Source organism: Phalacrocorax carbo, chromosome 18 (genome assembly GCF_963921805.1).
Source record: "Phalacrocorax carbo chromosome 18, bPhaCar2.1, whole genome shotgun sequence".
Classification (NCBI taxonomy): domain Eukaryota; kingdom Metazoa; phylum Chordata; class Aves; order Suliformes; family Phalacrocoracidae; genus Phalacrocorax; species Phalacrocorax carbo.
In genome coordinates, this window is record NC_087530.1 from 4899371 (window position 1) to 4916024 (window position 16654).

Genomic DNA, 16654 nt, shown 5'->3' on the forward strand with positions numbered 1-16654 from the left:
AACACCACAAAAATAAAGTGCAGTTTTAATAAGGTGTTTTGTGGCTTTTTCTTTTCATAACTGTGTTCTGTTAGAGCACATCTATTGTTTTTACGCTATTGCCCGTTTAAAGGCCTGCATCTAATGCTGGTTCCCAAACGAGCCGTGCTCAGGATGAGCCAGTCCCCTCCAAAAGGTCTCTTCCAGCTGTGCTGAGAGCGCGAACAGAGCTCCTGGGTTGAGAAAGGTGGTGGTGGGAAGCAGTGTGCAATCATACTGCGTGGAAATGAAACCCCAGAAAATCCCCCAAAAACAGACAATGCAGGAATTGAAAAATTCTGCACAGGGTGAACGTGCTGCCCCTCGACAGAGGCATCGCAGGGGCACCGCGGCCGGGGGCACCCATGGAGCTGCACATCCCGATGCAAAGAGCCCCCCGGGCTCTGCGGCCCTGCGCCGAGCATGATGCCACCCAGGCTGTAAATGACTCATCTTCTCATAAAGCCAGTTTGCTAAGGAAGAAAGAAAAGCCCTTGCCCCGAAACAATTCCTCTGCGCTTGCCAAGCTCAGTGGGAGCAATCCACACTGTCTCTTTGCTTCTCCGGAGCGCCCAGCGCCGGCATCCCCCCGCTGCGGTGCCACCTCTAGAGCCCTGCCGGAGCCGGACCCCCGGCCCCGCCGCAGCGCGGGGGCTTTCCTGCCCACCTCCCACCCAGCACCGTGCCTTACCAAACACGGAGCCACCAAACAGAACCCCGCATATTTCACTAACCTCAGACGCTTGGATAGAGAAGACTGCGGATTAAAAAAAAAAAAAAAAAAGTGAAAAAAAAGGGGGAAAAAAAATGTCCAAGGTGGAACCGCAATGTTTATAAAATGGGTCACTGAATTATACATAAAAATATTTTCCTTGTGAATGCAATTACTTCCTGGACTTGTTATTCCACAGATGCTTAAGTTCGCCTCAAGCAACTCCAATAAATGCTTTACAGTCTGCTAGATCAACAGTAGCAGTGCTGGAGCGAATTGAGCAGCCCTGTTTCAAATTTGTCAGAAAACCACACAGTGTTTTCATGCGCACGTTTTAGAAACCCAAACAAAATGATTCCCAACCGTCGTGCTCCCCTTCCTTATGCTTTTAATGGGTTTCACATGAGCTCCTCCAGACATGGCCAGAGCTCCAGGGGCTCAGGACACATGGGCAAGTGCTCCCCAAAAAGCCAGGGACCCCCTGGGGTGAGATGAGGACCGAGCAGAGGTGTCACCTCCCATCACTCTCCCGTATAAACCCTGCTCTTTCTCACTCCCAAATTCCCCGTCTCATCCTCCTGCAAGGTCTGGCTCACCCATTGAGTACCAAGGGGCAGTGGGATGTGTAACCTGCTTGGGAGGCTTTCCCAGGGGAAATGAATTTTGGGAGCGAGCGGTCAGGGCTGCTCCTACCTGCCGTGGTGGGTACAGGTGGGTGAGAGAGAGTGGGGGGGACCCATGCCACGTGAGGTTTAAAAATGTAATGAAAAAACCCCAAGGACCCACAGCAAAGCTGATGGGAAGGGAGAAGAGCCGAGGCAGTGGCCGGGCTCCTGGTGTGGGCACAGGCTGGCTGTAACGGTTTTCCCCCATGGCAGGGACACGGTATTCGTTTTCTTCTCCTCTATCCAGCCACCAATTTTCACAAAACTCAGAGAAACTCGAGGCCATGGAGATGCATAAAGATTTTTTTCTTTTTTTAATGCATGCAAGGCTTGGCCCAAAGAGCCCTGAATAAAATCCTGGTCCATCTGGTACATCTTGATTTTCAAAACCTCAAAGCTACTTTTGTTTAAGAACAACTAAGTATTTAGTGGTGCTTCCAATGACCTTGAACAGGAAAGCAACTGAGGGCTGGGGTGTTGGGGACACCCCAGGATCATGGGGCAGAGTGCTGTTATGCCAATAAAATAAATTAATATCTGCCCAGGAGCGCTCATGATTCACTCCAGGACTAACAGGTGGCTGTAACAAGATTATCCCATTAACAGATAGCCAGTGGAGCAGAAATGCACTTTCAGGTCTCTGCTTTCATTCCAAATTTCATCCTTGAGATTTTCTGTCAGCAGGGTAAATGGGTTAAAAGGTGCCTGTGAAAACAGGCTTATAAAAAGCTCCTTATTCTCCTGCTTCAAGGATGTAGCTGTCTCCTCTTCCTCCTGTATGGGAATCCCAGCTCATCTTTACCTTTTTATAGGCCTCCGCGGCAATCCCACTCCTCTCTGCCAGTGCCTGGGGGTCGATGGCAGCCGGTCGCCAGCCTGCCTGCTGCAGTGTCGCAGCACGAGCTGGGACACAGCCTTGTCCCCATCCCCTGCCCCACGGGGAGCCGGCAATGGCAGGCTCTCAGCAGAAGACGCACAGGTCCCACGGGACCCAAGAGAGCACCATCATCCTCCGCAGCAAGGGCACCCTTGGCTGCAGTCCCTAAACTCCCAGAGCGAGGCAAATAATTTAGGAGGAATCCCAGCACACCACCAGTGGAAAGCATTTTGCCAAAGGGAAGGAGCCAGGTTTCCCTCTGCCCTTGCTCCCAAACCCGGGATGGGGACAGGGACGGCATCCCCATGGCTGAGGCACATGCAGAGCTGCACGACTGGCGCGGCGTTACCCGCCTCAGAGGTTAAACCAAGGGCCCTCCAGGGAACCCACTGGCATTTTTATTTGGGATTAGGTTCCAGCACATCTTAATTTTCAATTCGACTGCTGCTGAAAAGAAACATAAAATAAAACAAGCGCCAGCAGTGGGGAGGGAGGGAGAAGGCAGCACCGGGTCTGCCCAAGGCCCAGAATTAGCTGCAGAAAAAACGTTAACATTCCTGTGCTGGCCCCCCGCCAAGGGATGGAGCAATTCAGGAGACGGCGATGCAACCGCCGGCGAACACGCGCACCGTCGGCAGGTCCTGGTGCCACAGCCGGCGCGCAAATCCTCAGGGCGAGGGTTGCGGCTGAGGGGGAGCAGGGGCCCTGCGCCCTGCTCCTGCGGACAGCCCCAAGGTGCTTTTAAATGCCATGAGTGTTTTTCTTCCTAAGGCAAAGGGGTTGGGAAAGGCCACGCAAGCGGTGATGCATCCTATGCGGGATTTCACTGTGGCTGGACACCGCCCGGCTCCAGGTCCCCAAGCCGGCAGTGCCAGGTCGGAGGGGTCAGATCCTGCCTCCAGGTGTGTGCATCACTGTGATTTGGGGGCAATGGGCAGGACAGCGCAGGGGCAAGAGCCCTCCTGGGGGAAGCATAGCATTCCACAGAGCATCCCCAGTGCCCTCTGCCAGCCCTTATGCAAATGCGCATCAATTCAGGTGCCCCCCAACCCCCGGGGTCCCACCAGCTCATTACAGACCCCAGCATCCCACTGCAGGCCCCCAGCACCCCACAGAGCATCCACACCCAAGCCCTGGGCCCGACTATGCCTGGCTGCTGGCGCAGTTTAATAACAGTGGCCCACACCCTGGTATCCGCCGGCTGCCCCAGCCCTCCTGATTTTGCCATTTGCCGGGTGCTGGAGGCAGCGTGCCGCGCTCGCGCGACAGCGAGGGCTCCAATCTGTTCCTCATTAGGAGGGGCAGACAGCCCAGCGCGGGAGTCTGAGCCCTAATCTCCTTTCCAGTTGGTATCCATCAGCAGATGTACAACAAGTGGTTGGATATTTTAGCGGGCATGTGTGTGACAGAGCCGTTAGCTTTTTTTCCAGCTGGGGGGAAGGATAAAATGCCGTGGCTCGAGCTGAGGCTTTGCCGGTCACACGCGGAGCCCGACAGCAGGTACCGGCTGCCAGCTCTGCTCCGCTCTGCCGGCGTGGTGGTTTATTTTACCAAGGTCTTTCTTGGAAGAAGCGGTGATGAAGTTAACAGCCTGCGAGCCATAATTGGCTCACATTAAATCAAGGAAATGATATGTTGTGTTTTGCCCTTTTTTTTTTTTTAAAAAAAAAAAAGCCTATTAACCAGGAAAAAACCACACAGAGCCAAGGAAGGAGCAGGCAGCAGCTCTCAGGAATTTGCGGGGAGATTTGTGTCCCAAGGCATAAGGAAATCCAGTCCTTGCCATCAGAGAAAAAGCAGCTTCATTTCAAATACCCAGCAGAAATGCCCATAGCAAAGGAAGGGGGATCAAAAAAAAAAATGCAAGTTCAGGTTGTGGCACCGTAACAGGCACCGCTTCAAAGCCTGTCCCAGCAGCCCATGGAGCTGAACTGAACACACTAAAAAAAAAGAAACCACCTTAAAAAAATTCTTCTTGGTAGTTGTTTTATTTACCTCACCACCTCTCAACCAACACACGGGGTCAAAAACCTTGTTGGTGCCTTAACAGGGCTCAGGATATACAGGATATTTCAGAAAGGAAAGTTTCTTGTGCTTTAAATTCTATTTTTAGCCCCTATGGCTATATTCTGACTGAGCTGAGCCAGGTGATGGCAGAACCATCCTCCCAAGGCTGCAGGCAACCTAAGCCACTGGGTCTCGGGAGGGATAAGATCCAGCCCTAAAGCCTGCTCCAGAGACACCCCCTCAGCCTAGCAAGGCTCAGCTCAGCCTCAGCCACTGCGGTGCAGCCCTGTGCTCACAGAGGTGTCATCCATCCCCACAAGCCAGCAGAGCCGCTGCTTCACACCACCCGAGCCCCTTCCCAGCACGGCACTGGGGCACCAAGAGCCACCGGCGCTTGTCCCGGCTGGAGGCAGCCGCCACCGCATCCCGGCTCATCCTGCTCAATGCTGGGTTTTGCAGAAAACCTGAGCCGTTTCCCAGGGCTGGCCCATCCGAAAGCGCGGCATCCCTGGGGAAGCTCAGCCCCTGCTTTCATGTCCCTGCACAAAGATCAACCGCATCATCCGAGCAAGGCCAGACACAGATCTATGGGCTGCAAGGACCACGGGGGACCCACTCTGAGCACCGCTGGTCCCTCCCTCTCCCAGGAGCCGCCACAGCCCTGGGGAAATTCAGTCTCCAGGGAAGCGTGGCCCTGCGCTGCCTTGACACTGCTCACACACATTGGCCTGGGCCAGCGGCCACCCAGAGCTGCAGCAGGAGATGCAGCGAGTGAGGAAGCCCCCACATCACATGGGAAGGGCTGTAAACCTGCAATCTGCCACTACATCCCCTTTTTATCCACTGTCTGTGTTTCACTTGTACCTCCAGGCACTGGAAGTTGTGGGTCACAAGGGTTCACATGGCCTGAAAAGCCCTACAAGCAGGAAAAAATATCCCACTTTCAGTAAATCTCACACCCAGCTGAAGATCACACACCTGTCTTCCAGCTCATCCTGCCTTCCAGGTTAGCCAGGTCGGAAACAGGACACCAAAACCCTCGCTCTAAGCATGAGGGGATGAACAAGTCTTCCATGTTCATGGTAAGAAACCTCCCCAAATTGAACCTTTTCCAACTTAAAAAGAACAAAAGAAACCCTCAATGGGAAATTCTAATTTTGTTTGGAAGTGTCATTTCCAAATGGCACATGAGAAATCATCCTCTGACCTAGTGCTGCTGACAGACAAAATTCTATCCCCACAAGATATCCACATAAAACCATCACTTTTGTCGGCACGTCCGGACACCAGAAGCAAGAGGGGAGCCAGGAGGCACAGGGACCGCAGGTCGGTCAGAGCCACGGGCAGCCACGAGCCCCTCAAACAGATCGCTGCAAACACAACGCGTCTCCTTGAGACTCATTTTAAGACTAGATACAGCCTTTTCCAACACATTCATAGTATCTAATATTTTTCAAAACTAGTTGTACCATTTTTTCCAATACATTAAACCAACGCAAGCCTCTGCTCCCGAGCCCCGCAGCACTTCATCATTCAGCGCCGCCGCTCTTGCCCGTGTCGGAGCAGAGCGGATCCTGTCCGACATACATTTCTCAGTCTATTAGGCAGAGTTATTCTTTTGCTCTGTGTTTTGATACTTACAAAGCCATTACCATCCCTCGCATGCACATCCATCATCGGGCCTTCAAACTCCAGAAAGTCCCAAAAAACTATTTTCCACTCACCATGCAGCCTGCCAGGCTCTGTTCTTCTACTCTGTGTTGCTTCATCCATCGAAGACATTTCAGCAAGTTCCGAGTCCAACAAAATAAACAGATGGCAGCCTGAAAAGGTGGTGATTTTTTTCTACAAGGGGGGAGTGGGGCGAGGGATACAGCAGGGAAGAGCTGACATCAGTCTGCCTGGTTGGAAGAGCTAACGTGGGGCTCCAGGCACCAATGCCCCCCTGGAGCCGGGGTTCAAGGCACCATTCTGCAAAGCCATGGGGTCTTGGAAAACTGCAGGGGGGAGCAGCTGTGGCTGCCTCCTGGGCTCAGACTCCTCCAGCTCCACAAGCATGGTGCTGCAGGTCTATACCCAGCCTGGTGCCAGCCCCCACCAAGCCCCCACCCTCCACCCACATGTCCCCAACACCCTGCAGTCACTGGCTGCCCCCCGCACAGCTCTGGAAACCAGAGCATATGCCATTCACCCACGTTGTGTGAGGAGGTGGTTCACCATCATACCTCTGCACCACCCTGAGGGCTCCCCAGCAGGGACCACGCGCTCCCACGGAACAGCACCATGCTGCAAAACACCAGCTCTGCCACAGCCTTTCGGGATGCAGGCGATGCAGAGAGAAGCAGCCCTGCCCCAGTACAGGGCAAACCATCCCCAGGGCTGCCCCTGAGCCCGGCACAGGCACTGAGCGTTATTACAGCTTGACCCAGCAATCACCAGTTCAGACTTACGGGGAAGATTTATGAAAGGATGTGGCCAGATGAGCGATAGAGACAAATAGCCTTGAGGAATGACTGATTTCTCCCTTACAAGAGGACTAGAAATTAATTTATGAATTGGGTTAGTTAAGTTGCCAAGTGGCTTTGATGCAGTTTATTTTTTTGCATATGTTCGTGATCTATTGCACAGCTGTCAGAGGAGGAGGAAGGTCTTACTGAGCTGGAGCAATGCATCACACTGGCCGAGGCAGCCAACAGCTCTCAGCAAAACCAGATTGCCCTTTAATCAGCCATGGGTTGGTTTGCTGCTTTCCCAAAGCAAGTGCCTCATTCCTCCCCCGTTCACCCTCGAATGCCTGGAGCCCCATCACATGCCACAGAGGTGGGGAGTGGGGCAGAAGCCCCTTCCCTGTGCCGATGGCCAAGCCCACTGCAGACACCACTGATGCGGAGCCTTCTTGCACCTTACCTACCTCTCATGTGTTTTGGTAGGACCTACAGAAAGTCAGGAGGAGTCCCAGGAGAGATGTGGAGCAGGGACAGGGAGGTGGGTTCTTTATTTCTTACCAACACAGCACTTTTAGAAAGAAACCATCAAGGGCAGAGCGGAGATGTGGTGCCACACGTGTCGCTCCCCGAAAGCGAGTGCAGGGACCCGTTACACCACACCTGAGGGACCCCCCTTCCCTCCAGGGGACACCATCCCCCTGCACACCGAGGGATGGGCCTGCCCGGGGGCTCAGCCCCAGCTTCCCAAGCCGAGACCAGCGCGGGCGCCGGCTCCCCTGTGCGTCCCAGCATTACAGGTGCTTGGAGGTTTTTCAAGACACGAAGTAATTTCCTGCTTGAAGCAGTTGACAAATCTGCACAGAAACTGGATAACCCTTTGTGTTTCAGGGAGATCTGACTGCTCTGGTTCACGGCTCCTTTCCAATATATTTTCTTCTCCCCAAATATAAGGGGGGAAGGTTGTGGTGAGCACTCCTCTCTGTCCCATATCCAAGTGGCTTCAGGTTTAGGACAGATACCACATCCTTCTGCAATGTCTGTGACAAGTGCACGCAGTGGCCACATGCCGAGGAGATGCCCCAGCCTGGAACAGGGTCCCAGCCCCTTCCTAATACCACTCCCAGCCTGAGAAATGCAGCCGCCACTGCCAGCCTTCCCTGCGCTGTGTCACCCTGCTCTCCTCCAAAAGCCTCCCACAAACAGGGCTATATAGGGGAAACCTGATAATTAAATTATCACATAAATACAATAAAACCAGCTAATGCACATTTATGGGCTTGACAACTCTTCAGTTAGTAGTTGTTTTGTAGCCAGAAGCACAAGAATTAAATCAGACACAGGCGATAGCCCCTTTGGGGCAGGAGGTGGCACTCGGGGCTCCAGCCCCCGTGCACCCATGTGCTGGGGTCGCACCAGCATAGCCAGGCTCACCCCACTGCAGCAGCAGAGCAGGCCCTGGGTCCTAGGCTTGTTTTGCTGGGCCCCAGGGGCTGCAGCAGGCTGCTCCCAACCACCCAGCACCCAGCCTGTGCACCCAAGTACAACCTGACCCCAAGGAGGTGCCACGGCCTGGGTTCAGCACCCCTGCTCCTGGGAGAGGGGAGAGCACAAAGCCCTGGACAGAGGGGAGGTGCAGATCCTGCTTTCTGAAGCCCCTCACTAGATGCCACATCAATCTCCAAAACCCAGCTGAAGGGAGGCAGTTAAATTAAGAAAAGATGTTGTTGCACGCAGATGGCCATTTCACAGTAGCCTGCTCTGAGTCATCTTTTCCCCACCCAAGCCACCAGACTGCACAGCCAGGCCAGCGCCCAGCACTGCCACCAATTCCCCACACCCCATCAGGGCACGTCACCTCCCTTCAGCTTTCACCTTTGCAAACAGGAAGCTCCCAGCCCTCCTCTTTGAGGGACGTGAACGTTCAAAGGGTGCCCAGACAACAGAGCCACTGCCCCATCAACACGCACAGAAGCCTTCCTTCCACTCTCCCCCAGGCACGCCACGGACACGAGGTGCAGGGTTCGCACCTTTGCCCTAAGCAATACCACTCCCAGCCGGGACCCACAACCTGGCACACAAACCTCTCTGAGAAGCACAAAGCTGTCACGACCCTGTGCAGGGCGGCACACTCAGCCCCACCACAGTCCCAAAAACCAGCAGCCAAGCAGCTCAATGATGGAAAGAGCCAGAGATAACTAACCAGCAAGCCCACAGCTTCCTTCTTGCTAGATATATTTATGGCAAAAACAAGGATCAGGGAGGAAAAAAGAAAATCCCTTACCTTGAAGCAACCTCAGCCCCCTGAGACCTTGCAGCCACATTCCCCAGTAAGCACCATCATGCTCAGCACCTGCAGCCACTTATCACCTGGACCAGCCCCAGCAGCATCACCCCACAGCCCTCCACCCCCAGTATGACCTCTCTCTACTACAGCATCTTGCTTTGGGGGCCCTTTTTTTAACTTGTAATGCTGAAAGGCAGCTGCTTTGGGGTGGAACATGGCAAATATTGCATTGCAGAGGCTTGGTCTACCTGGTTTTGGGGAAAAGGTGAGTCCTGGGAGGGGCAGAGGGGATAAAGAATAACTTTCTCACTGACTGGCATTAGGGAGTTTAAAGAGGAAGGATGCTGCAAATCCACTGCATGCATCCTTCCCCTTCAAATTATCTAAGGCCACTCACTTGCAGGTTTTCCTTGGCGTGCAAGGTGCAACCAGCAGCGATGCTCCCTGGTCCCCGCTGCCCCATGCAGGGCCACGACCTTGCACAAAGCATTGCCACTGTGGGAGCAAACAGGCACTGCTAGGCCAGATGCACAGAGCAAAATGCATGTGAGGGAGGTGACCAATGGCATTTGCTGATGGAGGGGGTGCCCAGGGTGCAGGGACCAGCTCCAGGTTGGCTGGAGGCTGTTGTGACATCCCTGCTTGGACCAATGTGACACCAGAAGGTTTTTGGGTGAGCTGGCCTGCCACCCTGATGCCCCCTTGCTCCATGACCTTTCTTCCCGCAAAGAAATCACAGCCCCGAGTGCCTGAGTCAGCTGTAAATCCCCAGCATCGATCAGACACTAAATGCGGCACTTGGTGGTTACAGAAGGGGAACCAGATGCACGAAGGGAAGAGCGTAGTGGGGCCTGACTGACAGCGAAGTGTCACTGGGGCTCCCAGGCAGGCTTGGGGACGCAGAAACCATCCAGGTGGTCCCAAAAGCACCAGGGCCTAAGATGAACGATGGAAACAAGAGGACCACCACAGCAGTTTAGGGAAGGACACCTTTTGCTAATTAAATCCAGGTGCAAAGCCAGTAGGCGTGTGTCCCCCCTTCCTACAGGGTGAGTTTGGACCTTGCAGTCCCCCAGGACCTGCAGGTGCCCCAGCACAGCACTTCCCGCTGTGCTCTGTGGGGTTGGCAGATCAGGGCAAGGGGGCAAAGGCACCTGGGGGCAGCCCAGTGCCCCCAGCAGCTGCACTCAATGCAGCAGAGATGCAGCCCTCCCTTTTTCCATCCTCGTCAGTGCTCTTCATCCCCACCCCCCTCACCTGCTCCTTGTGCCCCCTCTGTATTCACCTCCTTCTTGTTTCCTCTCCTTCCTCTTTCTCAGCTGTGGTCTATGCTGAAAACCCTTTCCCAGGGTGACTGTAGAGGCTCACGCAGAGGCAATCCACCCTTGTAAAAAGAAGCAGCGTTTGGCCAGTCTAACTGGTACCAGTTCCTTGAGAGGAGAGACGTGACCTCAGCAAAGGAACATTTCTGCTGGTGGGAACAGTTCTGCAAGGATCATCGCTGTAAGTGCTGCTGCAGTGATGGATTTTGGTGTTGATGGGGTCTGGGAGGGACAGGGGTTGGGTGGGTGTGGGGTGAAGGCTGCAGGGCACCCTAATTTCCCCGTGTCTCTTTGCCTGCTGGTTTTCCGCCCCCTTCTTCCCCCCCCCTCCCCAGTTTCCTCCCCAGAGGCCAGCCGGGTGCAAGCCCACAAGGGACAGATTTCTCTGATTAGGCAACGCCAGGCAGCCTCTCCCCTTTCGCTTTCAGCTGCCTCTTCCTCCCTGACCCCGGAGGCAGCCCCGAGCATCTGGCCCCAAGCGAAGCGGCACCCGCACCACGACGGGTACCGGCCACGGCACTGCCATGGAGCCGGGCGTGCGGCAGCCCCTCGTAAGGAAGTCAAGCTCCTCATATCGGACCTTCCCCGAGAGCACTGGCAAGAGGCTTGACAAGGAGTACCTACGGTAAGGGCCAGGCTGGGGCTGTGGGGCTGGCTGCTGGGTGGGCTGTGCCCCCAGTCCAATGAGCGCTGGGCTGGGGGGAAGCTGGTGGAAGAGCTGCCTCGTACTGCTGTTGTTCCTGGATTGCCCTGAGATGGGGTCTCATCCTGCCCAGGGTGTGCATGGTTTTCGGCCTTTGACTCTCCTAGGGGCATAAGGTCCTGCTGGGGTGCATGGGGGCCTTGAAAGGAACCCCCTCCCTGCTCCGCTGGGACAAGCCAGCTGGGTCTATGGTGCCGCCCGGCTGCAGCTTCTGCTGCGGGTCTGTTGAACCCACTGAAAACCACCCAGTGCAGGCGAAAGCATCAGCGGTGCCTGGCGGGATGGGCTCTCGCCCCCCACCTCATGGCAGGAGCAGATGCTGCTCTGCTTGGAGAAACCCCACCAGCCTGGGGCTGTGCAGGGCCATTCCTCAGGAAAATCCCTCTGTGGGTGTCACGAGAACCTCAGCAAAGGCTGGGGGAAACCGCAAGATGGAGTTAAAGTTTCTGCTGAGTGCGATAAAGGCACCCAACACATCCTTCTCACTCTGTCCCTCCCTCAGGAGCCTCCACAACAAGCGGCTCTACCTGGCTGTGTTTGCCGCTGTCCTGGGGAACTTCAGTTTCGGCTATGCCCTGGTTTACCCCTCGCCTGTCATCCCGGCCCTGGAGGCTCACCCCAGCCTTGCACTGAGGCTGGACCAGCACACAGCGTCCTGGTTTGGGGTAAGGGGAGGGGTTGTCCCTGCCAGGGGTGGAGGGCAGAGGCAGTGGGTGTTCAGGGGGGGCCCAGACCCACTGAGGCCCCTCTCTGTGTCTCCTCGCAGTCGGTGTTCACGCTGGGAGCAGCAGCAGGGGGGCTCAGCGCCATGCTCCTCAATGACCGCTTGGGCCGCAAACTGAGCATCATGTTCTCGGCGGTGCCGTCCGCCGTGGGATATGCACTGATGGCCGGTGCCCAGGGGATCGGGATGCTGCTGCTGGGTCGTGTGCTGACAGGCTACGCCGGCGGCGTGACATCCGCCTCCATCCCGGTAACTGCCACGGGAGGGAGTTTGCTGAGGATTTGCGTGGTGGGAGCTGGGGCGGTGCCATAGCTGAGACATCAGCAGAGCTCCATGGATGTGGCTGGGCGACTGGGGATGGGGAGGATGCGCTGGGTTAGCAGCCCTGATGCGGCCAGCCTGAGCTGCCCTGCAGTGCTGGACTTTCCTGCCCACAGAAAAGGGAAGGCAGGTCCTCAATCCCTGCCCTGCTCCTCCCAGCAGTTATTTCCTTCCATGTTTACTGAATGCTGACCTTGTGTCGCATGCAGAGGGGAAGGCAAGAATTGAGTAACCCTGGGGTACATCTTTCCAGTAATGGGAGTCTGAGTGTGCCGCTGGTGTGCTTCTCCCACGCTGCAGTGAGGGAGGGAAGTGGCGGTGCCCGCAAGGCTGTCCTCTCCGCCAGCCAGGACCAGCTCGTGCCACTCGACTGGTCAGGCTTCCACCCTGAGAGGGCAGTTTCCCAGCAGTTTGGGTTTCCCCCGGCTGTAGTAGGCGACTGCGAGTTGACAGAGGACAGGTTTTGGTGGTGACAGCTGTGTATTGCAGCTCTGTTAAGCATGTGTTGTCCCGCTCCAGGTCTACATCTCGGAGATCTCCCACCCTGGGGTCAGAGGCATGCTGGGCGCTTGTCCTCAGATCATGGCAGTGCTGGGCTCCCTCATCCTGTATGCACTGGGCAAGTATCTCGGTGTTCAGAGGGCAGGAAACCCTCAGCGAGAGCTAAGAGAAAGGGGAGCTTATTTTAAACAGCTTCCTCAGTAAGTTGATGGATTCCTTCCCCTCGCAGCCAGCTCACAACTGCCACTGTGGGTGTGCACAGTGGGGCTGGACAGGATCACCCATCCATAAACCCACACTTGAGTGTGTGCTCAGAGGGATGAATCCATAACCCTTGTGGACCCATGGCCACCACGGTGCCTGCAGATTTGGGTCCTGCCAAGGTTTCATCATGGCTGAAGGGCAGCACATGATGAACTGCACGTGCATCTCCTGTCAGCGTGTGCCTTAGTTGCTGCAGGATCTTGCTGGATCCTCTAAGATTTGGGGGAGCTTGCTGGAATTTGCTCATATTGAACAACAGCTGAAAATGCTTCTTTGCTAGGAGAAAACCATGGAAAATCCCCCTCTTGTTTTGGTTTGGGGTTTTGGGTTTTTTTCCCCCACTCTGGGTTTATTAAATCTCTGCTGTTGAGGTGCCCGTGTGGGAGTAAGGCGAGGACTCCCCTCCTAATGGTGCTGTTCTGGCAGGGCTCGTCCTGGACTGGCGCTGGCTGGCCGTCGCAGGAGAGGTGCCCGTGCTCACGATGATCATCCTGCTCTGCTTTATGCCCAATTCGCCCCGTTTCCTGCTCTCCAAGGGGAAGGAAGATGAGGCCATGGGGTCACTGTGCTGGCTGCGGGGCAAGGACACGGACTATGCCCGGGAGTATGAGCAGATCAAGGATAGTGTGAGGAAGCAGGTGAGGAGGCTCACCTCCAGCATGGGGGAGATGTAATGTGAAAACTGCAAAATCCAGCCTCCTCTGGGCAACTCCTGAGCCATCTTCTGGGTGCTGTGGTGGAGCCCAGAGGTGGTAACACCTCATTTTTCTGGCTTTGTTGCCTCCAGAGCCGACGGGTTTCCTGTGCCGAGATCAAGGACCCCTTCATTTACAAGCCCATCCTGATCGCGGTGGGGATGAGGTTCCTGCAGCAGCTCTCCGGAGTCACCTGTGTCCTCGTGTACCTGCAGTCAATATTCAAGAAAACATCTGTCATCCTGGTGAGCCCTGGGGTTCGGCCTGTGCTGGGGCTGCTCCATTTTCAGTGATGGTGCCCAATGCTCCACATCACCTGCAGCTCTAAGACCCCAACTTTGAAGCCTTTTTTAAAGCACCTGGTTGGAAGCAATTGCCCAGCTGCCTAAGGATGGGGAGTAGGACTGGCCCCACTGTCTCCCTGCTCTCCTCTGAGCTTCAGGCTCCTCTTCTCTGGTCTGTCATTATAGGATGATAACTTTGACAAAGGCATCAGCCAGAGTCAAAGCAACACATGCCCTTTCCCTGGCTCTCCTATCTCAGCTTCCCCACTGCTTTTGCCGTTGCAGAAACCAGAGTATGATGCGGCTCTCGTTGGCTTAGTTCGTCTGTTCTCGGTGGCGATTGCTGCTGTGTCGATGGATAAAGCTGGGAGGAAGATTCTTCTTTTTGTATCAGGTATGTTTCTCTCCCACTGGTGTGCAAGGGAAGCTCTTATTTAAAGATTTCTAGGAGCTCTGCAAACATGCAGGAGAGGAAACTTCAGCCATACAGGACTTGGGCAGGGAGTGGGGAGGTCTCTTTCCTTTGGTGGTAGCTCAGGTCCTGAGCAGAGGTGTTCCTGGGAGCTCAGCCCTCACCACAGAGGAGATCACTCACCCATGGATCCCACTATGCTGTTGCATCTCTCCACAGCTGGTGTCATGCTGGTCTCCAACCTGACCATGGGGCTCTATATCCACTTTGTGCCAGCTTCTCAGAATGGCACCGTTGCCAACAAGACCCTGGTGAGCTCTGCCAACCTTCCTGCTGAGCCGACCAACTACATCACCCTCATCCCCCTCCTGGCAACCATGTTCTTCATAATGGGTAGGTGCAGAGAGCGGGAGCCCAGGACCCACAGCACAGGGCTGCGTACCAGCCCGGGGGGACGTTTCTCATCTGAGGCAGGGTGATACAGAGCAAAGACATTTGGGCTTGGAGTTGGAAGGCAGGCAGGTGTCCCTGGAAGACCGAGAAAGGTGGCATGTGAAGTCATTTTGAGGACTGACAGAGAGTGAATGGGGGGGAATAATGATTGACATGGGAGCCGGGCGGGATTGCACGGGCTCTTTTGCACTCCCCAGGGGGCTTTGAAGCCTCAACAGCCTCACCTTACCCCTCCTCCCCTGCAGGTTATGCCATGGGCTGGGGCCCTATCACTTGGTTGCTGATGTCGGAGATCCTGCCTCTGAAAGCCCGCGGGGTGGCCTCAGGCCTCTGTGTCGTCGTGAGCTGGCTGACAGCCTTCACCCTGACCCAGTTCTTCCTCCGGGTCGTGGTGGGTATTGCCCTCGGAGGACGTCCAGCAGCACCTCCTCAGACCCTCTCTGCACCAGCTCATGTCTGCTTTTCATCCTGCTTTCCAGGAAGCCTTTGGCCTCGAGGTGCCCTTCCTATTCTTCGCTGTCATCTGCGCTGCAAACATCTTATTCACAGGCTGCTGTGTTCCAGAAACCAAAGGCAGATCCCTGGAACAGATCGAGGCCTTCTTCAGGACTGGCCGGAGGTCATTCATGAGGTAGGAGCTGCCATCTGCCAGCCATGCCAGGCCACCAGTCCGCATGCTCAAGGGCAACAAAGCAAACTGTTGTGCTGCTGGAGGTGGAGGCTGGAGCTCTCTGTGAAGGCAATAGGAGAGGAACAGGTGGCAATGACCATCTTGCTTTGGGTGTAGAAGTTGCCAGCTGAAACTTTACCTTCTCTTCGTATCATTCAACACTACCTGTTGCGCTCTGGGCAACATGTCAACCCAACGTACGGGACCCTGTAACCAGTGCCAGGCTGGAGATAAAGACATCCTGGAAAATAGAACACATGGCTGTGGACAAGAGACCACGCATGTCCTTTGCTCAGCAGCCACCCAAGCAGCCTGAAAGCCCCAGGGTTTGGCTGGAACAGAGTTAACAGCTGTAGCTGTTTTGGCAAAAGTTCATCCTGTAGTTGCAAGAATAAAAGTTTTGCCTCCAACTGCAAGACATTGCCTTGATTTGCAAAGAAGGGAGCTGCAGGTGGGTGGGGTGGGAGGGGCAGACTAGGACTGTGACAAGGGGACCACAGCAGCCTGCAGCTTCCAAGATGAGTCTCATGTACTTAAGGAATTTCAAAAAGGCAGAGCCAGATATTTTTTATAAAAAGCTGCCACATTTTATTGTTCTAAAAACACACATTACACTAGAAGCCTAATGAACAAGACCAAGTACAGTTCACAGAGAAAATGCAGGACAAAACAAAGAACAGGAACAGACAAACATTCAGCTGTAGTGCAAGTGATTCACTGTAGGAAAGACACAGTAGGTACTGACAATAGTTTGTACTGGGGCAAGTTCTTCCCACCCCAGGGTTTTACTCATCCACAAAGAAGGTGGTGGATGCGCCTCCATCATGGTTGTGTGTGGAGCCTCCACCTCCATCACTTTGAGATTTCAACTGCATAGTTAGTAGCAAATTGCTCTTACCCCTTTCCTGTGTGTCCTGCAAGATTAAGGACTTCTCTTATTTTTTTTAGAGCCTGACCCTAGGTAAAACACAGCTGCAGGAGGTGGTTATGGCTGCAAGGAACAAATGGCCTTACTGAGTATCACATCCAACCTAACTCCTCCCAAGAGGGCAGAACAACAAAGGCTGAGCTGGAAGATGATTTGCCCAAGCATTTGTCCAACCTCATGAAATGCACTTGGCACCCCGAGGTCTGGTGGAGATGATTGTGTCCCCCCATTCCTGGAACATTCAGCCTGCTGTGACAAGGAAGCATGGGGTAACATAGCATGTTTGACCCAGATCTCAAGATACACTAACTACTATTTAGAACCCCTGCAGCAGGAGATGAGAGAAACCACCTAAGAGATGTGCTTT

The 16654-nt window shown here is 54.7% G+C and overlaps 1 protein-coding gene across 1 annotated transcript; it reads left to right on the forward strand.

Moving 5' to 3' along the window:
• The first annotated feature begins 10712 nt into the window (after positions 1–10712).
• On the forward strand, positions 10713–15750 carry SLC2A6 (solute carrier family 2 member 6). The gene is made up of 10 exons (XM_064468394.1): positions 10713–10957; positions 11538–11700; positions 11802–12008; positions 12600–12699; positions 13272–13483; positions 13633–13785; positions 14110–14218; positions 14456–14629; positions 14935–15080; positions 15169–15750. The coding sequence occupies exons 1-10, from the start codon at positions 10857–10859 to the stop codon at positions 15322–15324; spliced, it is 1521 nt and encodes a 506-aa protein (XP_064324464.1). The 5' UTR covers positions 10713–10856; the 3' UTR covers positions 15325–15750.
• Positions 15751–16654: the final 904 nt, after the last annotated feature.